This window comes from Lepisma saccharinum, chromosome 1 (assembly GCF_977018435.1).
Source record: "Lepisma saccharinum chromosome 1, izLepSacc3.1, whole genome shotgun sequence".
Lineage (NCBI taxonomy): Eukaryota > Metazoa > Arthropoda > Insecta > Zygentoma > Lepismatidae > Lepisma > Lepisma saccharinum.
Genome location: NC_139229.1, coordinates 195,712,585 through 195,736,961, shown reverse-complemented (window position 1 = coordinate 195,736,961; position 24,377 = coordinate 195,712,585). Strand labels below are relative to the sequence as shown.

The window sequence follows — 24,377 nt, the reverse complement described above, 5'->3', positions numbered from 1 at the left end:
ACAGTGATATGATATTATAATCCTGTGTAGAAATATTCACTATATTATTTCACTGTACTCATATATACTGTGCATGTATTATCAAAATAATGGACACATCGCGGATTTTCTGTCCTTCCCTTGCGCTAGCAGTTAGTTTGGCAACAGCGCAGTAGCACTGGCTGGGTATTGGCCGAACTCATGTTCCTTCTAAAAGCGTGCGCCGTATAACTCTACTCTCAGTAGCTGAAAAAAAATTACACAGTTTACACTACATTTCTGGATACAATAAAACAATATATGTGGCATGTAACAATATGTTAAATATTTATCCTCATTATAAGTTCTTTAGCCTGTAAAAGTATGATAGAGGTTTAACTGTAAATAGCTTTGTCATAAATCTGTTCCTTAGATTTGTCCCCAAACTTAGGAATTACTTATCTCATTGCATAAAATTACGTTGTCAGAGATGATTTATTAAACAAGGGAGGGGTCACACTAACATGGCAATTGACATGTCACCACAAACAGATCAAGTTAACAAGTTGGTAGCTAGAAAGTTTCATTTCAGTGCAAAATCTCCCTTAGGATTCACAGGATTGGGTGAACAATTGTAAATATAAATACTTCTTTTGTTCACACAATATAAGTCCCACTTTCAAACGAAAATGGTGACACTTTTTTGCAATTTGATAGGTTTTTATTATTATTTCACATGAAAGGAATACAAGGAGCTTTATGCTTTCTCAACTTTTACTTTGAAAAGAAAAGAAGAAAAAAATGTTGTGGTCCAACAGCCCTTCGAGAGCCAAAGCTTGCCAAGCGATTTTCTTGATGATGCAGTTAGTGTCTGGTTTTATAGATGAAAGTCCACCATTAAACTCTGGACTGTTTTAACTAAAAGGTGAGAGCATTACTTAATGAGCTACATGAGAGCTCCTCGAGTTTTGTATGTTGTATTAATTTACAATGGGCAACAGACACCAAAAAATATTAGGTAAAGAGCATAATTCAGTTGCACACACTTTGTTTACCATAAGTAGTACAGCTGCTATCATTTTACAGAGAAGAGCACTAGGGTAAAACATCCAACCTACTTTTAAAGCTCAGAGTTACTAACAATCAAATACAAGCTGTCCACTACATCAAATGTTTTCTTTTAACCATTACACTTTAAACAGTTTAAATACACACCAGTCACTGAATAATTCCATTGTTTAACCTGTACTACCATGCCATAGCACATATTAAATTTGCTAAAATGGAAAGAAAGAAAAGGACAAATTTAATTGATTTAAGAAGTCCAATAAAACACTGAAGTTAAATGACACTCTCAGGTCAAGGGGTTTAAAAATTCCCCAGCATGCTATGTATTGTCGACACACTGCTAAGCTATAATGGATACTATGTGATTGGCATCATTGAACGTTTTCGGCAGTACACCACCCACCTCCTTCATGACTCTCAGTTCTTGCAAGGGATGTTGGGTCTTGGCTCTGGAATATCATCTGCTAACAGGTTGCACACAAATGCAGCACGGTAAGTGTTGTCATCTCAGGATAAGAAGAAAGTTTGCATCACACCTATCATTTATGTTGAACAACTTCTTCTAATGTCATTTCCACATGTTTCATAGGTTATTAGTGCATATTTGTAATGTGTTTCATATATTAGTATTAAAAAAAGTTAGAACACGAATTGACCATATTGCTTATCCATTAATCTATTTTGGTGGTACCTTGTAAAGATTGCAACTATGAAACTACATGAATACATGCATTTCTGGCTTCCAAAAGTACTTTCAACTAACTAAATGTATATTTGAATATTTTCATTTGATTTAAATTACGTCCTTTTTAATGGTAGAAATCTAGTCCCTAATATTTGCACAGCACTTCGGTGATTAGGAGCAAACAAACATCAACATTCCAATCGGCTTCAGACTCGAAAATTTTTCACGACGTTCATTGTGTTAGCTGCATAGCATGTGAAGCAGTCATTGTTTGTGAAGGATTAGTTGCGCTTTATTGTTCCAATCACTGGCATACACAAGGAGAAAGCGGTAGAAGAACTGGGAAACTCAAAATAACCTACGGTTACCATTTTTGTCTTTCAATAACTTAAAAGAAACTAGAAAGCAGCTATTTTACCTCAAAATCTATCACTTTTGGGGTAACAAAAGGGAAATCATCATTTGCTAATTCTTTAAAATACCATTGAAACTCACTGATGTTACAACACTTCCAAATTTATTTCATTTACACAATTAGCAAACATGAACTTCATAACTTCACACTACAAATGCTGCTTGTATTATGACAAATGAGTAAGGAATGATGATGAAGATGTGATTAGTGTTCATGAAAATGAAGAAACACGATGTATACATGAAGTTAAATTATCACAGCTGCACTTGTTATGAAAGTAACACCAATGGCGAGTACTATCTCTTCTCAGTGAGAAACTCCTTTCCATACTTTTTACTCAGATCCCTCACAAATTCACTCTTCAAGATTTTCAGACACCTGGAAGTTAAAACAAAGTGTTAATTAACTACACTTTACTAAAAAGGATCGGAAACAAATACATAAAAAACACTTCACTTCTGGCACACATTATTTTCTTTTTGCATAATATGTACCCGGTGTATAATAAAACAATATAAGGGCTTAACCTTTAGGGGGAAATGGTTGATTTTTTGACTGTGCCAGAATTTCTGTTGAGGATGGATGGTCAATATACAGACAGAATTACAACGCAGCAATTAACATGCCATTTCTTGAAAACTACACACAATATTTCAGTTCTGTCTCTTTTGTTCAGTAGTATACATATGAAGGTATGAGATACTCGAATTACAAAAAATATACAGTATATCTATTGATACCATTATTAACAAGGGAGATTAAAATGTCCATTACCCCATCTTTGAAGCCTATCTAGATGTGTGACGCTCTGTCCACTAAAGGTTAAATATATTTAGTAGTTTCCCAATGAAAAATAAACACCAAGTTCTTTTGATGACCTATGTTGTAAATATAGTATTATGTTCACTTCCCATATTTTCAATGCTAACTATTATTATGTCCCACTATAAAAGCTAAGGTTGCTTCCTTTTGCTATGTCCTGCTTTTTCTCTTTTCTATTGATTCCTAACATAAACACGCATACTCTTGACATTTCTCATCAATTTCAATTGAGCTGTATAGTTATAAACGCTAGAACATTTTATTTACTACATCAATTTGTTATTAAATAATTTTAGATTCATTTTTGCAATTATTAGAGTATTCTTGTTACTTAGCATTGTTTTTCTGCCACTTTTGGCTAATTGCATTAGTGAGATTGAGACATAATTGGGTGAAATGACAAAGGGACAGCACTCACAAAAAAAAACCCATGCCCAGCCCAGAGGCTCGAAACTGGGAGATTGTGAGTGGATCACTCAATGTGCTTCGCTACCGAGCTGACTGGAGTTATTGTTGGAGTTTTAGAGTAATTCATGTTTAAAGAAGTCGTTTTTGACTTCACGTTTTCCCACAGAATTAAACAGTGTTCTATATCATCATCACCCTTCGCTGTTTCCTGCCTCTGGCTGGGTTGGCATACAAGTCAAGCCTCTCCATTTTCTTCTGGTCTTCTACCACTCCTCTCTTTCCAAGGTGTTCCAAACTTGTCCTCTTCCCTTAACACTCTCCACTATCTGCTCTTTCCACCGACATCTTGGTTTCCCCCTTGGCCATATTCCCACTCCTTTTGCTATATAAGCTCTTACTGGTAGTCTTTCTGCATCCATCCTCTTCATGTGTCCAAACCATCTCATCTGTGCCTGATCTATTCTGTCCTGGAGCTTCACCACCCACACTATCTGTCGGATCTCCTCATTCCTTATTCAGGGTGTCTACCAAAATAACAAATCCAAAATTCTGACTTTTTTTCCCCCATTTTCTTAACATGTATTTTGTAAGATCTGCCCTGGATCGTACTTGGTTGATGAGTCTATTGTGTCTCGGCTTCACACTCAGTATCCCTTCGGGTCTTGAAATTCCTCGTCCCAAGGTTTGGGTAATCCAGCTGCTTCAGTTCTAGGTGTAAGGTCCATCGTAATCCTGGGTCAAAGGCTCTCAATACACTTATAGATCTTGACCAAAATCCTACAAGTAGTCGACATCCCACTAGGTTCTGTCGATATCTGGTTAAGTAACCAACTTCCTTTTCTCTCCCAACCTCTGACCAGAGAGCTGAAGATTCTTCCGTGACCACGGAATAAGAAAAGGTGTATCCTGACCAGGGTTACAAACGTTGACTACCAACAGTCTATTGGCCGATCCCAAATTCCGGCATATCTCAGGGCAATCACAACTCTCTCAATTATGACACAAAAATAATGATTACAACTATACACAAATAAAATTTGGTACAATTATTTACATTTATATATCAACATATTTTTCTTGAGAATAAATATTGAGTTGAGTCACATAGTGATTCGGAACCAGTCTCGATTAGCTTATTTGTGCATAAAATGGACTCAAAATAAAAACTGGGAAAGACACCTGTAGGATGGGATCATCCTGCTCCTCCATTCCCCATGCTGCTCATCGTCATTCATCATTCTTCCTCATTCTCACAATTAGCCAAAAGTGACAGAAAGTGACTATAGATAAGAGAATTACTAAATAAAATATTCATATTCACTGTTATGGTTAGCGAAAGTAACAGAAAACCGAAACAGATATATATTGAGGAAACTGATGTGTAAATCCAAGTGTTCTAAACACATTGTAATTTGAAAATTTGTGAACAAATATTATGACAAAAATAATTGTAATTCCAGAAAGTGTATGTCTATCGTTCTTGTAACAATAATTTCTTGCTGGTGAGATCCTATGTCCTGACAAATGTCAATTCCAGAGGCGAAGATATAGTACAAGCAATGCAAGCACTGCTTGCATAATTCGAATATCATTTAATGTACTTAATGTTCTAACCGTATTTAGTTTCCATCGCACTCGATTTCGCGAAAAAATGCGGCCGCAAACTCCCCCAGCAGCTCTGTAGCAAGCACCAGCCTCAATGCTTGCAGCCGTTCTGCGGGAAAATAAGGCCTCCGAAGGAGTCACATGGCGAAGCGTGAAATTCTGGTGGAACCCGTCCACAAAGCTTCTACAAAAAGCTGTGCTTTCCGAGCTTGCGTGATTCCCGAAAATAGCCGAGTTCAACCGAAAGCAGAAGGATTCATCTATGGGTACGTTGCCAGAAAAAACTAGTAACGAATATTTGTCTTCATGAACACGTAAACAAGATCGCAAATATAATAATAATTGTTAGTCATAAAATAACTAAAAGAAGTTATTATCACTGTTCTAAATTCCATATATATCATATTATATTACAAATTATTTTAGATTTCGCGAAATGTAAAATGCGTAAAAAAAGTTGACATTGGGAGTTGGGGCAGTGGAATTTCTGCACCCCCGTGAAGAGTTTTCTCAGGGAGGGAGGGAAGATTGGATGGACCTTGGTCCTGCACCCTGCTTCCTGGTCGGTCAAGCTCAAATTACGCCAGAAGTGTTGACCGCTACCAGTGTTTGCAACTGCCAAATTATTTACGCAGTAATTCAAGTGAGCTCTTTCACAAATTTTACAATCAATAAATTGACTGCTTTTGAATAAAACTTGGGGTGAAAATAAAGCTATCTGAGAAAGAACTATCTACTGATATTTGTACATGGCATATTAGTAAATCGTATACATTCTGCATATTATGAGCACAAGAATATGTTTTAATGATTGATTGATTGATTTGTTGTTTTAAGTCCACTTTATGCACAGTAAGGCTAATCGGGACTGGACCTACAGTTTAAAATGGGATCTGAAACACTTGTGCCTCCACCGGGTATCGAACCCGGAACCCCTTGATTACAAGGCGACGACACTACCACTGCGCCATCGGGGAGGCCCGAATATGTTTTAAGTTCTATTATTATGATGCAAGTTGTGTTCCCAGGGTCTTTTTACGGTCCCCATTTTGTCATCTTTTCCTTCCTTTGACGTTTTTTCTTAGATATACTGGGCCAAAAGGGGGTTATGTCTACCATCCACCCCCCCCTTCGCCCCGGGCACGCCATTGAATGACACTTTATTACTTAAATATTAATGTACATACTCGTTCTGCTGAAATGATTCTGATTCCTCCGCATAATTTTTATCTCCAAACTGATATATCTTTCCTTTGTGACGGATAAAATTAAGGAAATAGGTTGGTATCACTTTCTGTTGTTTCAGAGATTTTCAAAGTGATCTTGTGTGGATGCTTGCATTTGCAGTTGTGGAAAGCGCGTGGGATAGTGTGAGTGTTTGTTGCTTCGTGTTTTGTGCTGTGAATTTATCGGAATGAACGCGTATTTAGGAATGGTTGATGTGAAGTGCAGGTGTATTATTGAGCAATTGAAAATTGCTTCGTTTAGCTCGAGAGAGATAAGTGTTAAAATGAAAATCGTGGAAAGGGGTCGACCAACACCAAGAGTTTGAAATTTATTGTGGTGAGTACATCGTCTATGCATGTGTTTCTTTGCTTTGAAATGAATTTTTTATTGTTTGTGTTTAACTTTTTATTTAGTGTTTAAGTTACTCCAATGCGGTTTTTAGGGTGCCCAAAAATACTAAATTACATCATGCAACGTAAAATAAACAAATGATTCCCATTTTTTTTTTATCTAAATCGGTTTGGTCACCGTTTGACCATATTAAATAATAATGAACAAATAAAGGTACTAATAAGTAAGTAAGAAATTCCGTCTCCCTTTAGTCGTATGCGGAAAGTTCGCATATGCAAAACGTTTAATATCATATGAATAACGTTACCTGGATTTTTTTTAAAAAGTAAATGTGACGTTTGCGGATCATATGGTTTATTTTTAGTACAGTCACTTTATTACGATATTTTGACAAATCCAGCGACTGGGTAAATGAGGCTATAAACCTTGAATCTTTCCCCTCGGCATGTCGTTGTACTACATGTTTTGTTGTACTGAAACATTGCTTGCCTCCTTCGTAAGACTACGCTTCGCTACTGGTCAATTCTGTTAACATACTGAACCATTGATTGCTGGCACTATTGCTGTCATTCTAGTGGAAAATGGATCCCTCCTTTTTCCACTGCAAACTGTGTTTTACACAGTAATTAATGACATTTTGCCGCCTCTTACACTAGGGATATCCACAGGATTTGTCCCCGGGTGGCACAAATGAGGCATTTTTTTTCAGTGGTGCCACAAACGAGGCACAATTCTCCTCAAAATAGTGATGCAGCTCAACAAACATAGCTGTTAGCCAGAATATATACATATATGTCAGTTAGTATTCTGAATATTATAATTATTCAGATACTAATGAAATAAATTACGTCGGTATCTATAATCTATGATCAAGATTTATTTAATCTAGATTATCCGTATTTCCATGTTCATAATAGACTTTGTCTTTGGGTCATTCCATGGCAAATCACCAAAATGGTAGTCACCACTACATCTCCAATTTTAATAAAATTTTGCACAAATGTATGTCTGAGGGTACTATGGAAAACTCAAATTATTTATGTCTACGGTCATTTTTGGGCTACTGGACTGATTAAAGTTACCATCTCAGTGTGACGTGGTAACATACAGCGCAAAGGTACGAGATAAATGCTTGTAGCGTAACGAAAAGAAATGACATATGATTTCTAGTTGTTGTATTATGTAAAGGAAATATATACAATGAAAAAAGTTGAGTTTGGTGACAACTATATTCATTTGTGGATGTCTTTTTCATAACCGAAAAAGCAACTTCCCACACATATATGTGGTATATATGTCATATTTTAAAGTGGAAGGAAATAAAGTGCAATCTTCATAGTTCTCACAAGAACAGTTCCCAAAGTGTGGGGTCTCCACACTAAAAAGGAAGACTGCTATATATTTCCTTCTTGCTTAAAAAGTGTGTCGTGTATGTTAAAAATATGAAAAAGCTAAAAAAGCACTCTTTTTGGGTGCAAAGTTCCATATGAGGGAAAGATATCAAGAAGAAATGAGTGGCAGTAAAATATTGTACTATTCCAACATGTTCCTCAGGAGAAATTTCATGATTGCACTCTGAACCATTTTCATAGAATACTGAATTATGTGTACTGCCGTTCTGCTAATATCTGCTTTCCCATATAATGCATAATTGAGTTTTCCTTTCAAATATTTCAAGTTGATGTACCTCGACCCATGTACTCACACCTGTAAAAGAGTATATTCCAAAACAAAAAAGTTAATGCAAATTGTGAAACATTTATGCATTTTGATACTCATTTGTTTTCCCGCCAAATCTATTGTGTGATATGAGGCTGGCTTCTGGTGGTGTACCGTAATATTTTGGTGAAAGCAGTGGTGTTTTTCGATTATTTAGTGTGAATAACAGTAAGACTTGTTAACAAACTGTACTTAGAGACAGGAAGACATTCATTCTGTGTGTGATAACTCAAAGTGAAATAAACACAGGAATGGCAATGCCTCAGGGCTGTGAGCCACATGAACCCTCAGTGCAGTGCAGTGTAGGCTTGAAGACAGACAGTGCTTGTCACCTTCATCACTGAATGGGGATACCATTAATGCTTGCCACAAGTTTTATGAGAATGATGAAAACAGCCGAATACGTGCAGGAAAGAAAGACATCATTTCTGTGAAGGTTGACGGAGGAAGGGTGCATAAACAAAAGCATCTGGTAATGTGCAATTTAAAAGAGTTGTATGCATTGTTTAAAAATGAACATCCAAACTTGCAAGTGTGGTTCTCAAAATTTGCTGAATTACATCCAAAATGGTGTGTTCTTCCAGGAGCAGGTGGAACTCATAGTGTGTGTGTATGCATCATACACCAGAATATGAAGCTCATGCTGCACTCTGTTCAACCCCATGTCAAACTTCTTACTATAATGGAAAAATGTGTTTGTGATATATCAAATATGGAGTGTACGAGTATGTTTGGTGAATGTACAAACTGCCCAGGAAGCTACGAAGTGGAGGAGTACCTAGAAAATGTGCATGCAGAACATTAGGAAATGACATACAAACAGTGGGTCACTACAGACAGGAACACACTCACATCAGTCGTACAAACAACAGAAGAACTCATTGCTACCTTCCTTGAAAGAATTCCAGCATTAACCAGACACCATTTTATTACCTCTGCACAAAGCCACGTTCTGTCAACAAGGAAATCCTTTGTTACAAACAGTATTTGTTTTTGTTTCTTTTTGTGTTTGTGTATGATTGTGTATGCTTGGGATTTCTTCCATGGTTCTGTGTAGTTTAAAAGAGCCAATAAGATTTGAACTTTAAGCCTTCCCCCTTGCGACGAGGGAGGAAGTATAAATATGGCTCTGGCAGAGGAAAGGAGAGAGAGTGTTTATGAACCGGATAGCAGAAGGGAGAGTGATCTTCGGTCTCCAGTGGCCTCCCATGAGAAAGAGCATCCCGAGGCAGTTCTGCCGATGCTTAGCTCCCACTTGGCAGTTCTGCCGTGGGGCTCAAGTTAGAGGAATGTAAATAAGAGATTTATTGGAAGAATCCGAGCCTTGTTTTGTTGAATTGTAAATAAATGTATAAAGCCCATTTCTGCGAGTTTTCAGCAATCACCCTGCAACATTAATTCAGTAAGTTCTTGCCTGTGATTGATTCTTTGGTTCTGAGCGCTCTGGTGAGGAACGGGATGGGAACCCAGGACTAACGAGCCTATTTAGTTGTTTATTTGGGTTTTTCCTACCAGAAGCGACCCGGTAAGGGTGGAGTGTTGCGGAACAGAGAATTATTGGGGGCTCGTCCTGGATTTTTTGTGTGAAAGGACACAGGCAAAGAAAGGGAAACTGAATAACGGTTGCTGTAAAATGGTCAAAATGTTGACAAGGGCTCAGTCTGAGTTGTCCTCCGTTAATGGGGAAACGAGTTCGATGCCAACAATGGGTACAGACAATAATGCAAGAGTAACAAACAGGCTGAGGATTCTTCCAAAAGACATTAGAGTACAGCTACCGACTTTTAATGGAGAAACAAAAGGGATGGAAGTTTATAGCTTTTGGATGAACTGGATCTTTTGGGCATAAATGAAGAGGAATTATTGCTTTATCACCTTCCGTTAGCGTTGAAAGGAGAGGTAAAGGAGTTCTTTCATTTTGCAAGCCCGTTTGAAGGATATGTGCAATTCAGGGATTTGTTGCTCAAGAATTTTCATGGGTTGGATCACGAATGAGAATTAGAGCGATTCTTGGATTCTCGCTTTCAGCTAAAGAACGAATCATTGGCAGTCTATATTTGCAAGATAGATAGATGGTTTGAGAGGGCAAAATCCACCGCTACAGTCGAAGAGAAGGTTAATTTTATTCGGCGTAAATGTAACCCTGTGTATCGTGAGAGATTAAGATGTCAGAATTTCAATAGCATGAAAGAGCTTCACGCGTATGCTTTGAATCTGCAGGGAGAGATGTTGGAAAACACTACGTTTCATCAGTATGAAACAGAACAGGAAGAAATCATTAACTTTGCCTTGAGAGGCGCCACACCTCCTCAGTCCGAGTGACTGGTACCCGTTAGATGGGCGAGTAGCACCACAGGGGGGAGGGGGAGGATCTGTTACGTATTTTGGACCCTGCGAAATATTCTAGCTTAGGGAAGGAAACCCCTGCTGTTTCGAGGGAGACAAAAGCGACTACTGACCACCCAAGAATGTCTGGCAAAGAATGCAAGTGTTACGTTTCTCAATCAACTGCACATCTGGCAAGTTTTCACTGAGCTGCAAAGAAAGAGAACGTTTCGGAGTCAAAAGAACGTCATGGACAGGGCGTGACAGTGAGCCGCACCTGTAATTCGACAATAAAGATGTCAAATAGTAAAATTCAGGAACCTTTCATTTTTGGAGAAATAAATGGAATTCAGATCCATATGTATATGGATACCCGCGCTAATATATCCTGCATGAGTTAGTCTTTATTTTGGAAATTGGAAGAAAAGGGGGCAAAATTACGTCATAGTAAGCTGAATGTACAGTTAGCTGAAGGGAAAACAACAATTGTGGGACACGTTTTTTTCAATGTTACTTTCTATGGTCAACGGGTCCAAGAAAAATTCTTTGTTTTGGAGAATCCCCAGCATGACCTGATCGCCGGAAGAAGTTTTATGGCGAGGGCGAAGATTTTAATTGCACCTGCGTTGAACGGTTGGGCATTTCTGAATGAAAGGGACGATATTATTCCTTTTGACACAATTGGGAAGAAAGAGAAGAAAACTAGTAACCTCCTGTCTTCCACTGTCATTCACGTAGAAGAGAACTGTGACAAAGAACTGTTGCAAACCCACAGAGGCGAAAAAGTCAGGAAAAAGAAAAGGTTGTTGCCGAGGAAAGCAAAAGAAAAAGCGGATCATATTCCGATTAGTGACCTGAAGGATGAAGGTTGTCTCCCTTTTGAACGCCCGGATGGTGGATATAAATATCACCACGAATTCGAGAAGGATATGAATGAGAAATTCAGCAAGTTCCAGGAAAAGAGGAAGAGAAAGAAGCCTACTTGCTTGGGAAGAGAGGACTCTGGATCGAGTCCCAGTCCTTCGGCTGCGCAGGGAACAGAACGAGAGAAAGTAACCTTAATTAAGGAGGATGTAATGACACTAGCTAATTCGGAGGAGGATGGACGGAACAGCGAAGATGAAGAATTGTATTGCTCTGTTTTCTTTAGTCTTTTGAGAGAGAACCCTGACACTGCTTCTGTTGAACTCCTTGGAGATATAATACCTGAACCTAGGGGCGAAATTGACGATTTCACTCAATCAGCAATAGAACCTAATGCAAGCAACTTGGAAGTAAACAAAATAACAACCAGCAATATCAACTTGGAAGATAAGCGATTATGGGCAAGAGAGCAACAGAAGGACCCATATTTGTCTTTGTTAATTGGAAAGGAAGTTCAATTGGATGAGAAATTGAACAAGAAAGTTTTCGATTTTCATCTAAGCACTTCTTACCTGGATGGAGATGGGATTCTCTACAGAAACATAGAAGAAGGAAAGGGGATGTTTCCCGTGTTTGGACAGCAGCAAAAGATTTGGACACCGGATTCCTTGAAACCGGAAGTGCTGCAAATATCCCATGACGAACTTCACGCCGCACATCCAGGGGCAGCTAAGACTCTGTTCAAGATTTTGGAACAGTTTACTTGGAAAAATGTTTTCTCTGATGTTAGAGATTACTGCAGATCATGCCTGACTTGTTTGAGATACAATCCAGATTCATCTAAAAGATGGGATTCATGAGAAGTCGCAATCAGCCACGCCAAGGAGTGAAATTGTACGGAGATTTGTTTGGACCATTTCCGACCAGCTCTAGGGGGCGTTATCGCTATGTATTTCTCATTGAAGATTCTTTCACGAGACACATATTCTTGGCACCCTTGACAACAGTGATGGCTAGGACAATTTCCAATGCATTACTGAAATATTGTCACCTTTTCGGCTTTCCATCGATATTTACCAGTGATAATCAAAGTGTGTTTCGTAGCCGCCTGTTTCATCAAGTACTGAAAACCATAAACTGCAAACCCGTCTACATTACTCCATATCGCCCACAAGCAGATCTCGCAGAAGCAGCAATTAAGACAGTTACGAGAGCGATAGCCAAGTTTTGCATGGAACACAGCAAGTGGTCAGAAGACTTAGATTCGATTGCATTCGCAGCAGGCGCGGCTCGTGCATTATTTACCGGGGGGTTCACTGAAGTCATGTGACATATATTCAGTTTCCGCAAAATAAACTTCCTTCGCCTAACAAAAGGATGGGGGCGGGCTTAAAAGATTTGTCCAGAATTTTTTTTATATGGGAGTATAAGGTTTTGTATTAGGGGTGTGCGAATAAATTTAGGGCTGAAACTACAATAAATTGTGCCTTTATGAAAAAAGTTGAGTTTTGTTGGAATGGACGTCCTCAAGTAGGGGCAAGTAATATATTTTTTCCTCAGGAGGAGCAAAAAACACTCCTTCAGTCTGAAGTTACTGCAACGCTTTTATAATAATTACCAAAAATTACTGTGACTGAAATTAAATTATATGCGTGTAATATATAATTTTTGGTTTACATTCAATTTCCATGGTGAGCGGCCCCCTTTTCCCCTTCCGGACGTCCATGCTGACTAATCAGAACTGGTCCTACATTTGTTAAAGGGAAATGGCAACTAATGGCATGCGCATACTAGAAATCGAACCTGAGACCCTTTCATTGATACAAGATAGCTTTGTTCGAATTTGGGGCTGGTCGACCAGCACACGCTTTTTTTCAGTGGACAAGGAAGTTCGTTTACGTTAATTACGTGCATTTCTATCGGTCATTTCTTACCTGCGCGGACAGCAACGCCTACACTGCATCATGTGACATAACCTAGGTAAAGTCCATCCCTCGCTTCACTCGCAGCATCACTTAATACTTTCCAACAAGTATCCAAGCACTTCAAAAACTAACAAACTTGAGACGATTGACACCGAGCGACAGCGAGTCACGTCTTCGCGCCATTCTTTCTCTCTCGCGAACCCGAAGTGTTTCCACCTTTAAGGAAAAACCTCTGAATGCATGCACGAGCTATTTTGGTAATGTATCTCCTTTATTTTAATTCATCGCATCTAATTCCAGCTTTTATTTGTTTCCACTCATCCATCTCTGCCACAATTTTGCATTTATTCCAAGAAGTTCAGTACAAAAATGATACAAAGAGAATATTGAATATGTAATGTGTGCGCTTCAAACTTGATCCGCACACAGCAACACTGGAAGGGAGGAAGCAGCGAGATCGCAGCCTTGTCCCGCGCCTTCTGCGAGAGAACGAACTGCGCATGACCGTTGGGTTGAACATAGGTTCTGCAAATCTCACCTCCCATGTATTTTGTCCTATACCCTCCTCGAGCATCTGCTCCCGCACGAAGCTTTCACAATGGCAAGAGCTGTCCTGTGGGGGTTCAACTGAGGGTCTGTATCAGGGCGGCCGAATCGCGGTTTCTTCTTCTCAGCAAAAGAGTTCACCGTATTACGGGCACAAATACATGACTTATTGTGTAGAATTTTTAGCGAAATAATGTGAAAATGTAAAGACATTGTTTATTGTTCATTCTCGAGGTGATTATCGTATATTACTGGGGGTTCACTGATCCTGTGCGCTATAGGGCCAACCGCACCTGATTCGCAGTGAACAACCAGGTGAAAAGATGCCCGAAGTGTGACGTACGGTTTCTGGTGGAAACGAAAGGTGTCGGGATGAATGGTCAGCTGACCCTGAGACACCCCATGGAGCTTTGGGGGAAACAGCTGGGTAGACCATAACAAACCAGTCTTCTCTCCTTTGCCGCATCCCTTAGAAAATAGTTTTCTTTGAAGGGAGAGTTCTAATTGAAATCTCCATTAGTTAAAAGATTAATTTTATTCGGAGGCACATATTTACTCGCGAGTGTTTGCACTTTCTATAGTAATTAAGCAGAGAAGTGCTGGGAATCCACATGCTGGATGTTACTCCTACCCTAGGAGTAGATGGGAAGAACCTCACAAGAAGGAAGCAGCCTGGAAGAGGACATCCTTGCCATGGATGTCAAACAGTCCACACCTGGAAATGGACTTCACGACGATGAATGAGGATATCACCCGTTCCAGAGATCACAGGATGCATTGAGGAACATTCGTATAAGTGAAGTGGACGGTGTTAGTGTTATTTTTTAATTTCAGGAAACCTCACCAGGGCATTTGATTCTCAGACTTACCTGGGTAAGCCCTTTTTTTTTTTTCCGGTGAGGGGAGTATAATACTGTTACAAACAGTATTTGTTTTTGTTTCTTTTTGTGTTTGTGTATGATTGTGTATGCTTGGGTTTCTTCCATGGTTCTGTGTAGTTTAAAAGAGCCAATAAGATTTGAACTTTAAGCCCTCCCCACACAGGAGAGAGTGTGTTTATGAACCGGATAGCAGAAGGGAGAGTAATCTTCGGTCTCCAGTGGCCTCCCATGAGAAAGAGCATCCCAAGGCAGTTCTACCGATGCTTAGCTTCCACTTGGCAGTTCTGCCGTGGGGCTCAAGTTAGAGGAATGTAAATAAGAGAATTATTGGAAGAATCCGAGCCTTGTTTTGTTGAATTGTAAATAAATGTATAAAGCCCATTTCTGCGAGTTTTCAGCAATCACCCTGCAACATTAATTCAGTAAGTTCTTGCCTGTGATTGATTCTTTGGTTCTGAGCGCTCTGGTGAGGAATGGAATGGGAACCCTGGACTAACGAGCCTATTTAGTTGTTTATTTGGGTTTTTCCTGCCAGAAGCGACCCGGTAAGGGTGGAGTGTTGCGGAACACCTTCTAGTAGATTTCTCAGAGAATTATGCTTTTGTAGCCCAAGATGCTGTGCAAGGATTTCACTGGGAAAATTCTCAAGCCACACTTCATTCTTTTGTTGCCTATGTGTGGAATGAATCATCTGTTAGTACAGTTTCTCTGTGTGCTGTAAGTGATCACCTGATTCATGACACAGCATTTTTTTATTCCTTTCAACAAGAAGTTCTCTCAATGCTCAGAAACAGATTCCCAGCTATACGGAAAATTGTGTATTTCAGTGATGGATCTTCTGCACAATACAAGAACAGGAAAAATTTTATAAATCTCTGTCATCATGAGAAGGATTTCGGTTTGAAAGCAGAGTGGCACTTTTTTGCTAGTTGCCATGGGAAGGGACCTTCTGATAGTGTACGTGCCACAGTAAAACGGTTGGCAACTAGGGCAAGCATACAAAGACCATACAACAATCATATTCTAACTCCTATGTGAATTTGCATCTACAATCAAGAACATTCAGGTTTTCTATGCCAGTTCTAAGGAAATTGAACAGCAAACAGACAAGTTAAAGCCACGATTTGCTCAAGCAACTCGCATTGAAGGAACAAGAAGTCTCCATTGTTTCATACCACTAAACAAAACACACATGCTTACATCTCACATATCCAGCATGACTACAAGAACTGAAGTTAGTGTGATATGTAAAGAAGTTTCCAATGTGCCGGTAACACAAGGTAAAATAATGCTACACAGTTCATCATACGTTGCTTGTGTGTATAATTCGCAGTGGTAATTGGGGATCATTACAGAAGTGTCTCATGACAAATGGCCGAGCAAGGAAGATTCATGTTGGCTTCCCCACACTGACATTTTGCTCAGGATTTCACCACCTGGCAAGGTTACTGGGAGAACCTATACTCTGGATTCAGCAACTGTGCAACATATTCACACTGCATTTGCAACATACAAATGAGCTGTTTTCAGTGAACTAAATTGATAACCATCACTGTCAATGTAACATTATATTCCACATTGCAACTCTCTGATTGATCCCTTGAAATTACTTTCCACTTACAACTTCCAGTTGACTTGGGATATGATTATTGGAAACTTCCGTATTATGGACATTCTACACTGCACGCATTTCGTATGTCTGCAACAGATACCAAATGAGGCAGAGTGCAATTTTCATATTTCCTGTAAATAATACCAAAGTTCAGGTGTTTCCAATTATACCACCTGCATAGTGTTGCCACCTTTCCCATTACAAGATTTTAACTCCTGAAATAGCCTCACTTTTCACTTTCTTTCCCATACATACTGCAAAAAGTGTCTGTAATTTATAACCAGAAACATTAAACAGCAATATGAGTGTGTGTGCTGATGAATCATACATAGAAGTCATACTATGACAAATATAAAGACTTTAGCTGATTTCCTCAGTAGGGGGGAAGTTAATAAACTTACCTGATTTTCTGCCGCACATCTTAACGACAATAAATTTCAACCACTTGCTGGGCATACACATAAAAAGGTGAGGCAAAATCTACATTTCGTTACAACCAAGTATACTTTACTTTGTACAATAAAGCAAAAACATACTTCCTATCTCAGTTCGTTGTTTCTTAACAATTATGTGAAAATGTCGGTGTCTTGTACTTTTTTGAAGGATCACATTATTTAGAGGCACCCTGTAGAATATGTATTATGTTTTGAAACGAGATAGTTCACACAATGATATTTCCTTACTAACTCTATACGTGCACAAAAGCTTGTTACAATCTGTTACTATGAGGCAACCCGTTTCTGGACAATTCTGGTGACTTCACATGGAATGACCCCTTTATGAATCTTCTACAAAAGTAAGCGTTATTGTTGAATTATTTTTAACACTGTTGCCACATTCAAAAATTACCTCAAAATGCTGAGAAGAAATGTAGCTGTAGTGAAATTTTCGCTACAACTACAGGAATTTTGTAGCTTCGCTACCGCTACAAATTTTGGAGCTAGCTACAATAGCACCGCTACAAGAAGCACACTACTGCCGACCACTGCATATAAGGATGTAATTCTTAAGAAATAAATTGAAAAACTTAAGAAATAAATTGAAAAAATTCTTAACCACAACTCATTTAAATTTTAGATTTCCAAATATTCAATTTTATCAAATACCAGTTCAGGTATATAACAATGTAAATTCACTATACTGTAAACCATAGCAAAAATTCTTGACCACAAGCATAATTTCTTGACTTTCTTGACCTACCTCTTCATTTCTTGACTTTCTTGACTGGTAGACATCCTGTTATTCTATCCCTTTTAGTCTTTCCCAATATACTCCTTAAAAACCATAACAGTTGCACTTGTTATGAAAGTAACACCAATGGCGTGTAATTAGGGATAATTCAGACTGCAGAAAGTGTGGTGGGGGAATAAACTATAAATTTCATGTTTAGAAGTTTATTTTGTACCTTGAACTTGATTTCGCAGCATATTAACCTTTTGGTGCCAAGGCCATTTTCACATGTAACCCCCTTGATGCCCAAACCGATTTTGAGCAAAATGCAGAGTTTCAATTAAATGAGTGTAGATCGGAGGCTAATTGCCCTAGAGAGATGAGTGATATACCGTTGTACGCGGAATGAACCAGAGATTCAGACTATATAAAATTTAAGCAAATTCGGCATATATGTGGCGGGGGGAGGGGGCTAACTCTCAAAATTCCAAAATTTAGGAAAAAAAATAATTGGTTCCCCCACCCTCCCCTCACGAAAAAAGTACATGACAGTGTCGACATGCACATGGAAATGATCGCTGACATGTAAGGAACACAAAAATATTTGCATTATTATCATATGACCAATGTAACTTGAGTTGTACCCCCAAAAGGAATGGTCGGCACGCCACTGATTCAAGCTTCAAAATGCAGCGGTACCTTGAAATGACTTTAGCTCAGAGACTATTTGCCCTGGAGATATGAACTATATACAGTTGTACGCAGAATGAATCACAGATTCAGATGATATATAATTTATGAACATTCGGCGTATATATGAAGGGGGAAAGGGGGGAAATCCCCTGAAAATACTTTTTTTTAAAAAAAAAATGGGGTTTCTTCCCCTAGCCCCCCTGAAAAAAAGGATATGAAAAGTTCAAAATGCACATAGAAATCATCGCTGGCATGTAAGAAACAGAAAAATATTTGCATCATTGCCGTATGACCAATGTAACGCGAGTTGTACCCCTGAAACGAAAGGCTTGTACGCCACTGTCTCAAGCTACGGAATTGAGCGAAATGCAGAGTTACATTGAATTGACTACAGCTCAGAAACTAAATGCCCTAGAGATATGAAAGATATACCATTGTACGCAGAATGAATCACAGATTCAGACAATATATAATTTATGCACATTCGGCATACATATGGAGGGGGAAAGGGGGGAAATCCCCTCAAAAATACTTTTCTTAACAAAATTGTGTTTCCCCCCGCCCCCCCCGAAAAAAATGTCAAAATGCACAAAATGCAAAATTTATGCAAATTTGGCGTATATATGGAGGGGGAAGGGAGAAAACCCCCAAAAATTATTTTAAAAAATTGTCACTTCACCCAAAAAATGTCCTCGCACTTGGGCACAAAACGACACCTACGCACAACATTCACGGACGAAAAGCTAGAACGCAGTGAAAAATGAGCGCCGATTCTTGCAGCTGCTTGAAATACTATTTTTAGACAATGCAGGGTAACCCCTATTGCAACTTGTGGACACTTGTGCTAAAAAAAACAAAGGTTTCCATCAGCGTGCTTCGAAATTCCATATTCACAACGCAGATTCAACAACCAGTCTTCCCCCTCCCCCCACCCCCTGCCCCCTGCTTGCGCCCACACGGAAAACTTTCATTTTGACATCGGATACTGATAAACAAGCTTCCTTCGAATGCAGTTAACAGGAGGGAGTGAAAAGCATTGCTTTAGAACAACAAAGCCGGTCTTCCTTTGTCGGCAAAAATTTGACCTTGAAAAGAGATGCAAAAGAGAAGTCCCTTTTCCCGCCTTTTCCCCTCCATTTTCATGAAGACAAAAAAAAAACATGCAAAAAAAACATTTCTGTTAAATACATGTGTTAGGAACAATATAAAAAAAAAAATCGAAATTCTAGCCAAAAATAGAAAAGTTATAACGTAAAAACTACGCTTGACACAGCATCTCGATCGAGACGCTTGGTACCGGGAGGGTTACATTTGGGTATCTCGATCGAGACGCTTGGGTCCCAAAAGGTTAAGTGACAAAATATGATAAGAAAATTAAACCCCAAAATGAACATTACAGTAATGGCACAGTTCACATTCTGTCAAAACCTAAATCCCTACAAACAGCTAAACTAAATGAATATTACATACGAATGAATAAAATTATGGAACATTTAAAGTGCTAATACTTACTTTCTGTACTGTGATGAGCTCCTGAATTTTGCAATGTCGAAGCTTGGAGCATGGGGCATATGTATGATGAAGGCGTTTGGGAGCACAATAAACTCAAATCCTTGTGCTTCAAGTTCCATTATGTGAGAGACTTTGTTCCACCCAAACCCAACAAATCGTGTATCATATTCAGGAATATCTTTCCGAACAACAATATATGGCTCAAAGTCAGTTTCCCATTGCACCTAGAAATAAAAGCAGTATGTTACTAAAACAAACAGAAGCAGTAATATAAACTGTATTTGAGACATGGACGTCCACAGGATTTTTTCTACAGAGGGGCAAGCAAGGTAATTCTTCTCCAACGGGTGGCAAAGGAGGCATATTTTCCCCCTTAATAGGGATGCCCACTCAAAAAACACTGCTTTAGTTTGAAATTATCGTGTTCCTTGAACACGCTTATAGTAATTAACATAAATTACTGTGACTGAAATGAAATTATGTGTCAAATTTATACTTTTTAGGTGGACCTTCATTTTCTGGGGGGTGCCCCCATTCCGGACGTCCATGCTTTAAAATGGATATTAAAATCGAGTAAATTTTCAGAGGAATGTGTTCAAAGTAAACCCCTCGAATAGCTTAGTGGCTAACACTGTCACATTGTAATCCATAGGTGTCAGGTTTGATTTCTGGTGGAGGCACATGGTTCAGATTACACTTTATATTGTACGTCCAGTACCAACTAGCCTATATAAGCATAACATGAACTCAAAAATAAGATATTTTAAAAATATCAGTGTTGATATTGTAAAATGCCTCAATATATCGATAATACCTTTAATTATCAACATTGACAATACTGATATTATCAAGATCAACGGTGGCCCTCATAAACAACTTTGTGCTTGACTTAACTTGTACATGACGAATGCATCAGCACCATTCATTCGCGCATTATTTGTAGTTCCCGATTAGGGGAAAGCTTGTTGTCTGTAGGACTGCAGAGCGAACCACTCCAATCCACACTTGTGGAGGTACATAGTGGTTCAGATCTAACTTTAAACTGTAGGTCTAGTCCTAATTAAACTGCCTGTGCATAAAATGGACTTTAAAAACTAAAAAAAATAAAAAAAATAGCAGCTCCATTGTGTTATGAGACTATTATTTTTGCACATTCAATGAGCAACAAGATTCTCTGTTTTTCCTAGTTAAATTACAATTCGAACATTGGATTGGAAGATATTTAGTTGCATTGATATTGACAAATTGATATTGCACAGACCTTACTTAAAAACAAAAACAAACCGATATGCCTATATTGGCTGAAACTGATAGGAAAAACAACAGAAGTAGTCACTGTACTTGTATTATACCTTATTTATGTCACTTGAATGACAATTACCCAGGCTCGGAAATGAACCTAATTTACTCATATATCAGCCCTACAACTGAATGCACTATTAGTTTTGAAATGAGTTTTCCCAATAAAAGCTACAATTAAAAATATTGGAGGAAATAATAATAACATCGCGAGAGAGAAGTAAAGATTATGATCATGAAATAAGACAGCATGAAAATCTCCCAGGAACTACAGGAAGGCACAGCAGGCCATTATAAAAAAATGTTACCATGGATTGTGGAGGAGCATTACCAGAGGCAATGAAAAACTAAATATGGAACTGAAGATTTCATTTTATGCATTTGCTAAATAGGTTTTCATTTTAGTTCATCTTATTTCATTTATGATGTGAATCATTCCCAATCCTGAAGATGCAAACTTGATTCCTGTGGTTGTTTCAAGAGCTATGATTTAAGGGAAATATCACACCAAAGTAACAAATGACACACATGCTACTTGGCAATGAACCAATCAATTGCAACATTTCAAACTGTAGTGGCATGACACACTGCACTTGCCTGCATTCAATTGGTCAATCGTCAAGTGACATGTGCATCTTGTCATTTGAAATTTCCTTAAGATGAAATTAAATTATTATTTACGAAACAGAGCATTAGAATGAATTGTAAAATGCTGAATATCTTTAGAACAAAATTACTATTTACCTTGTACGGTGTAGTAGCAGTTCTCCACTTTGCAAAATTTGTAGGAGCATGCCCTTTTGTCCACACGTGATAACGAAACGTGAATAATGTTCCCATGTCCAACATATTAAGGAGTTCAGCTTTACTTTTAGGAAATGTAATTCTGTAACGCTGAGTTTCAAATGCAGGAACAACCAAAGCCTAAGGAGAGAAAAGGAAAATATTTAATAATACTAATAAACCCTTGACAGTTTCGGACAGCTTGGCATGACATTTCATTTGGTGTGAACTGGCTACAGCAGCGGACCTAGTGGCTCTTGGTAAAATGGTGTGAACCGGAAGCCCCCTCACAATAAAACAACAAATTTCAAGGGAGATGGTGGTGGCAGTGACCACACAAGTTAACTGAACAATAACAAACCAGATACACAGATAAAGTATGTATTATAGGCATATTAATATCCCACAATATTTTCCTTTTCTAGAAATGTAGTATTAAAATGAAACAATATCAACAATATAAAATTTGTCACATTTTATGGCACTCTATTCATTATAAAATACCATTTTGTATCTCCCTCTGCTAATAAAATTACTAGCCTTCTTGAATAAAATTGAAAAAAAAAAAATGCTGTCATAAGATTCTATAAATATACACAAAATTTATCTAACATTTATCACATGCTATTTATCCAGAAACTTTCCTCCAGATTGAAAATTCTGCATACTATCTCATTATCTCTCTTCTTTCTTTGTCATGCTTTAGTTTATTGGTGTTTTCCTCTATTGTTTCACTTCCTTTTTCCTTCATCTCTTCACCAAATCTGGAGACTCTCACACAAGTGAACTCTATATCTATAGACATGAACTTTCTCTGAAATCGTCACCTCCTACACCTAAGAATATTATCATCTTGCTTGCTGCTACAACATTCAGTGTTTTACAGCAAAAATACACTATTATATTTTTGATTTCATGAATAAGTGATGTGTTACTTACCTTCTTGGAAGACTCCAGATTCAATACTTGAATGGATTTTTTAATATAGGAATACAATCCATACATTGGAAGGAAATCAATATCAGTCAGGAAGACATATGGAGTATTTACTTGCTGCAGGCCAACATTACGTAAGAAGTTTACAGGATAAAAATTCTGTGAAGAAAGAAAAAAACAACTCTTATTGTTCATTGCATGTACTTACAAATAAGTGAAAAATCTATATTCATGACAGGTATGATAACAATATTTAATCTAAACAGATGTTCATGGATCAGCACAGAGGAACAGCTCACCTCAGCTGTAATAATTTTTAATGGGCACTGTTGTGGTAAGCTGAGCAGAATATTTACTAGGTACAGAATAAAGACGATTCACACACAATCACCGAATATTAGGTCTCTACTAAAGGACGTGCATGTTGTATCTGCCAATGTGAATTGCTAACCTGTCTGAAAATGGGTGCACATACTTGGGCAGCTGCAAACTTAAGAGTCAGTCTGGAATGGAATGCTAGCTGATTCATGCACAACTAGTAGCGGTAAAGACATTCATCTGAACACGTTCTAGTCAGGAGATGAAATAGACATAAACTCTGATCTAAGCTGACTGATCATTCAAAACACAATCATTTGCCAGGAATGCTCCTATTCCAACCATATCTAATATTCCATGATTTTTCCATTTTTATTATTTACAAGAAATTCCTTGACTTTTAAAAGGGTTTCGGGATTTTCACATCTGCAAGGAACCCTGATTGGATGTAATTCTTTATGAACACAAGATTTCTTATTAAATATTTACTACTACGAAATTGTTTTACTCATAACATAGTGCAGTGGTTTTCAATCTTTTTAAAAGTTATGTAGGGGAGACAGGGGCACAGTTGAACACTATTGATTGATTGATTGGGTGTTTTAAGTCCACTTGATGCACAGTAAGGCTAATCAGGACTGGACCTACAGTTTAAAGTGGGATCCGAACCACTATGTGCCTCCACCGGGTATCGAACCTGGGACCCCCTGATTACAAGGCAACGATGCTACCACTGCGTCATCGGGGAGGCCTTGAACACTATTGATTTTATTGTTTTATTTCTTACTCAAAGTTTTTTTTATTACTTTTCAATAGATAAAGTTAACAAAAGTGTCTTCCAGTACATGTAAACATTTTTGGACACAAAACAAAGTTATTTTGTAAGTTAAATGCGTTATGCTTAATATCTGTAATATGTCAAAATATTTAACATCATGAAAGTTGCTTTCAAAAATGAAATCAAAATATTTCAGTGCTTGAGGCCCTACACCACAAGGTTGTGAAAATTTCAAAATTATGTTGCTTTTCGATACTTTTTAATATCTTCTTTCTCTGGAAATACAAACTTATGTGATTCTTTGCATCTTCACGGACAACATATCTTCAACACATAAACGTCTTCTTCTTCTACCTGTTCAATGACAACAAGTACAATTTTCTTGGTTACACCATTGAAAATAAAAATCACGTATGACAATGTCAGTTCTTTCTTCACATGCTGACTCTTTGACATCCAAGTTATCCGAGTCATCAT

The 24,377-nt window shown here is 38.1% G+C and overlaps 1 protein-coding gene across 2 annotated transcripts in view; it reads right to left on the bottom strand.

Annotated features, from left to right (window-relative positions):
• Nucleotides 1–1,775: 1,775 nt before the first annotated feature.
• The window catches only part of LOC145978061 (xylosyl- and glucuronyltransferase LARGE1-like), a 70,417-nt gene continuing 47,815 nt past the window's right edge, over nucleotides 1,776–24,377 (bottom strand). The window contains exons 10-13 of one of the 2 annotated variants that reach the window (XM_083110483.1): nucleotides 22,808–22,963; nucleotides 21,830–22,009; nucleotides 19,787–20,010; nucleotides 1,776–2,504 (exon numbers count right to left, since the gene is read on the bottom strand). In XM_083110483.1, coding sequence (XP_082966609.1) covers nucleotides 2,423–2,504; nucleotides 19,787–20,010; nucleotides 21,830–22,009; nucleotides 22,808–22,963 — 642 coding nt within the window. In that variant the 3' untranslated portion in view covers nucleotides 1,776–2,422. The remainder of the gene's footprint in view (nucleotides 2,505–19,786; nucleotides 20,011–21,829; nucleotides 22,010–22,807; nucleotides 22,964–24,377) is intronic. The other variant, XM_083110476.1, reaches the window with a different exon arrangement.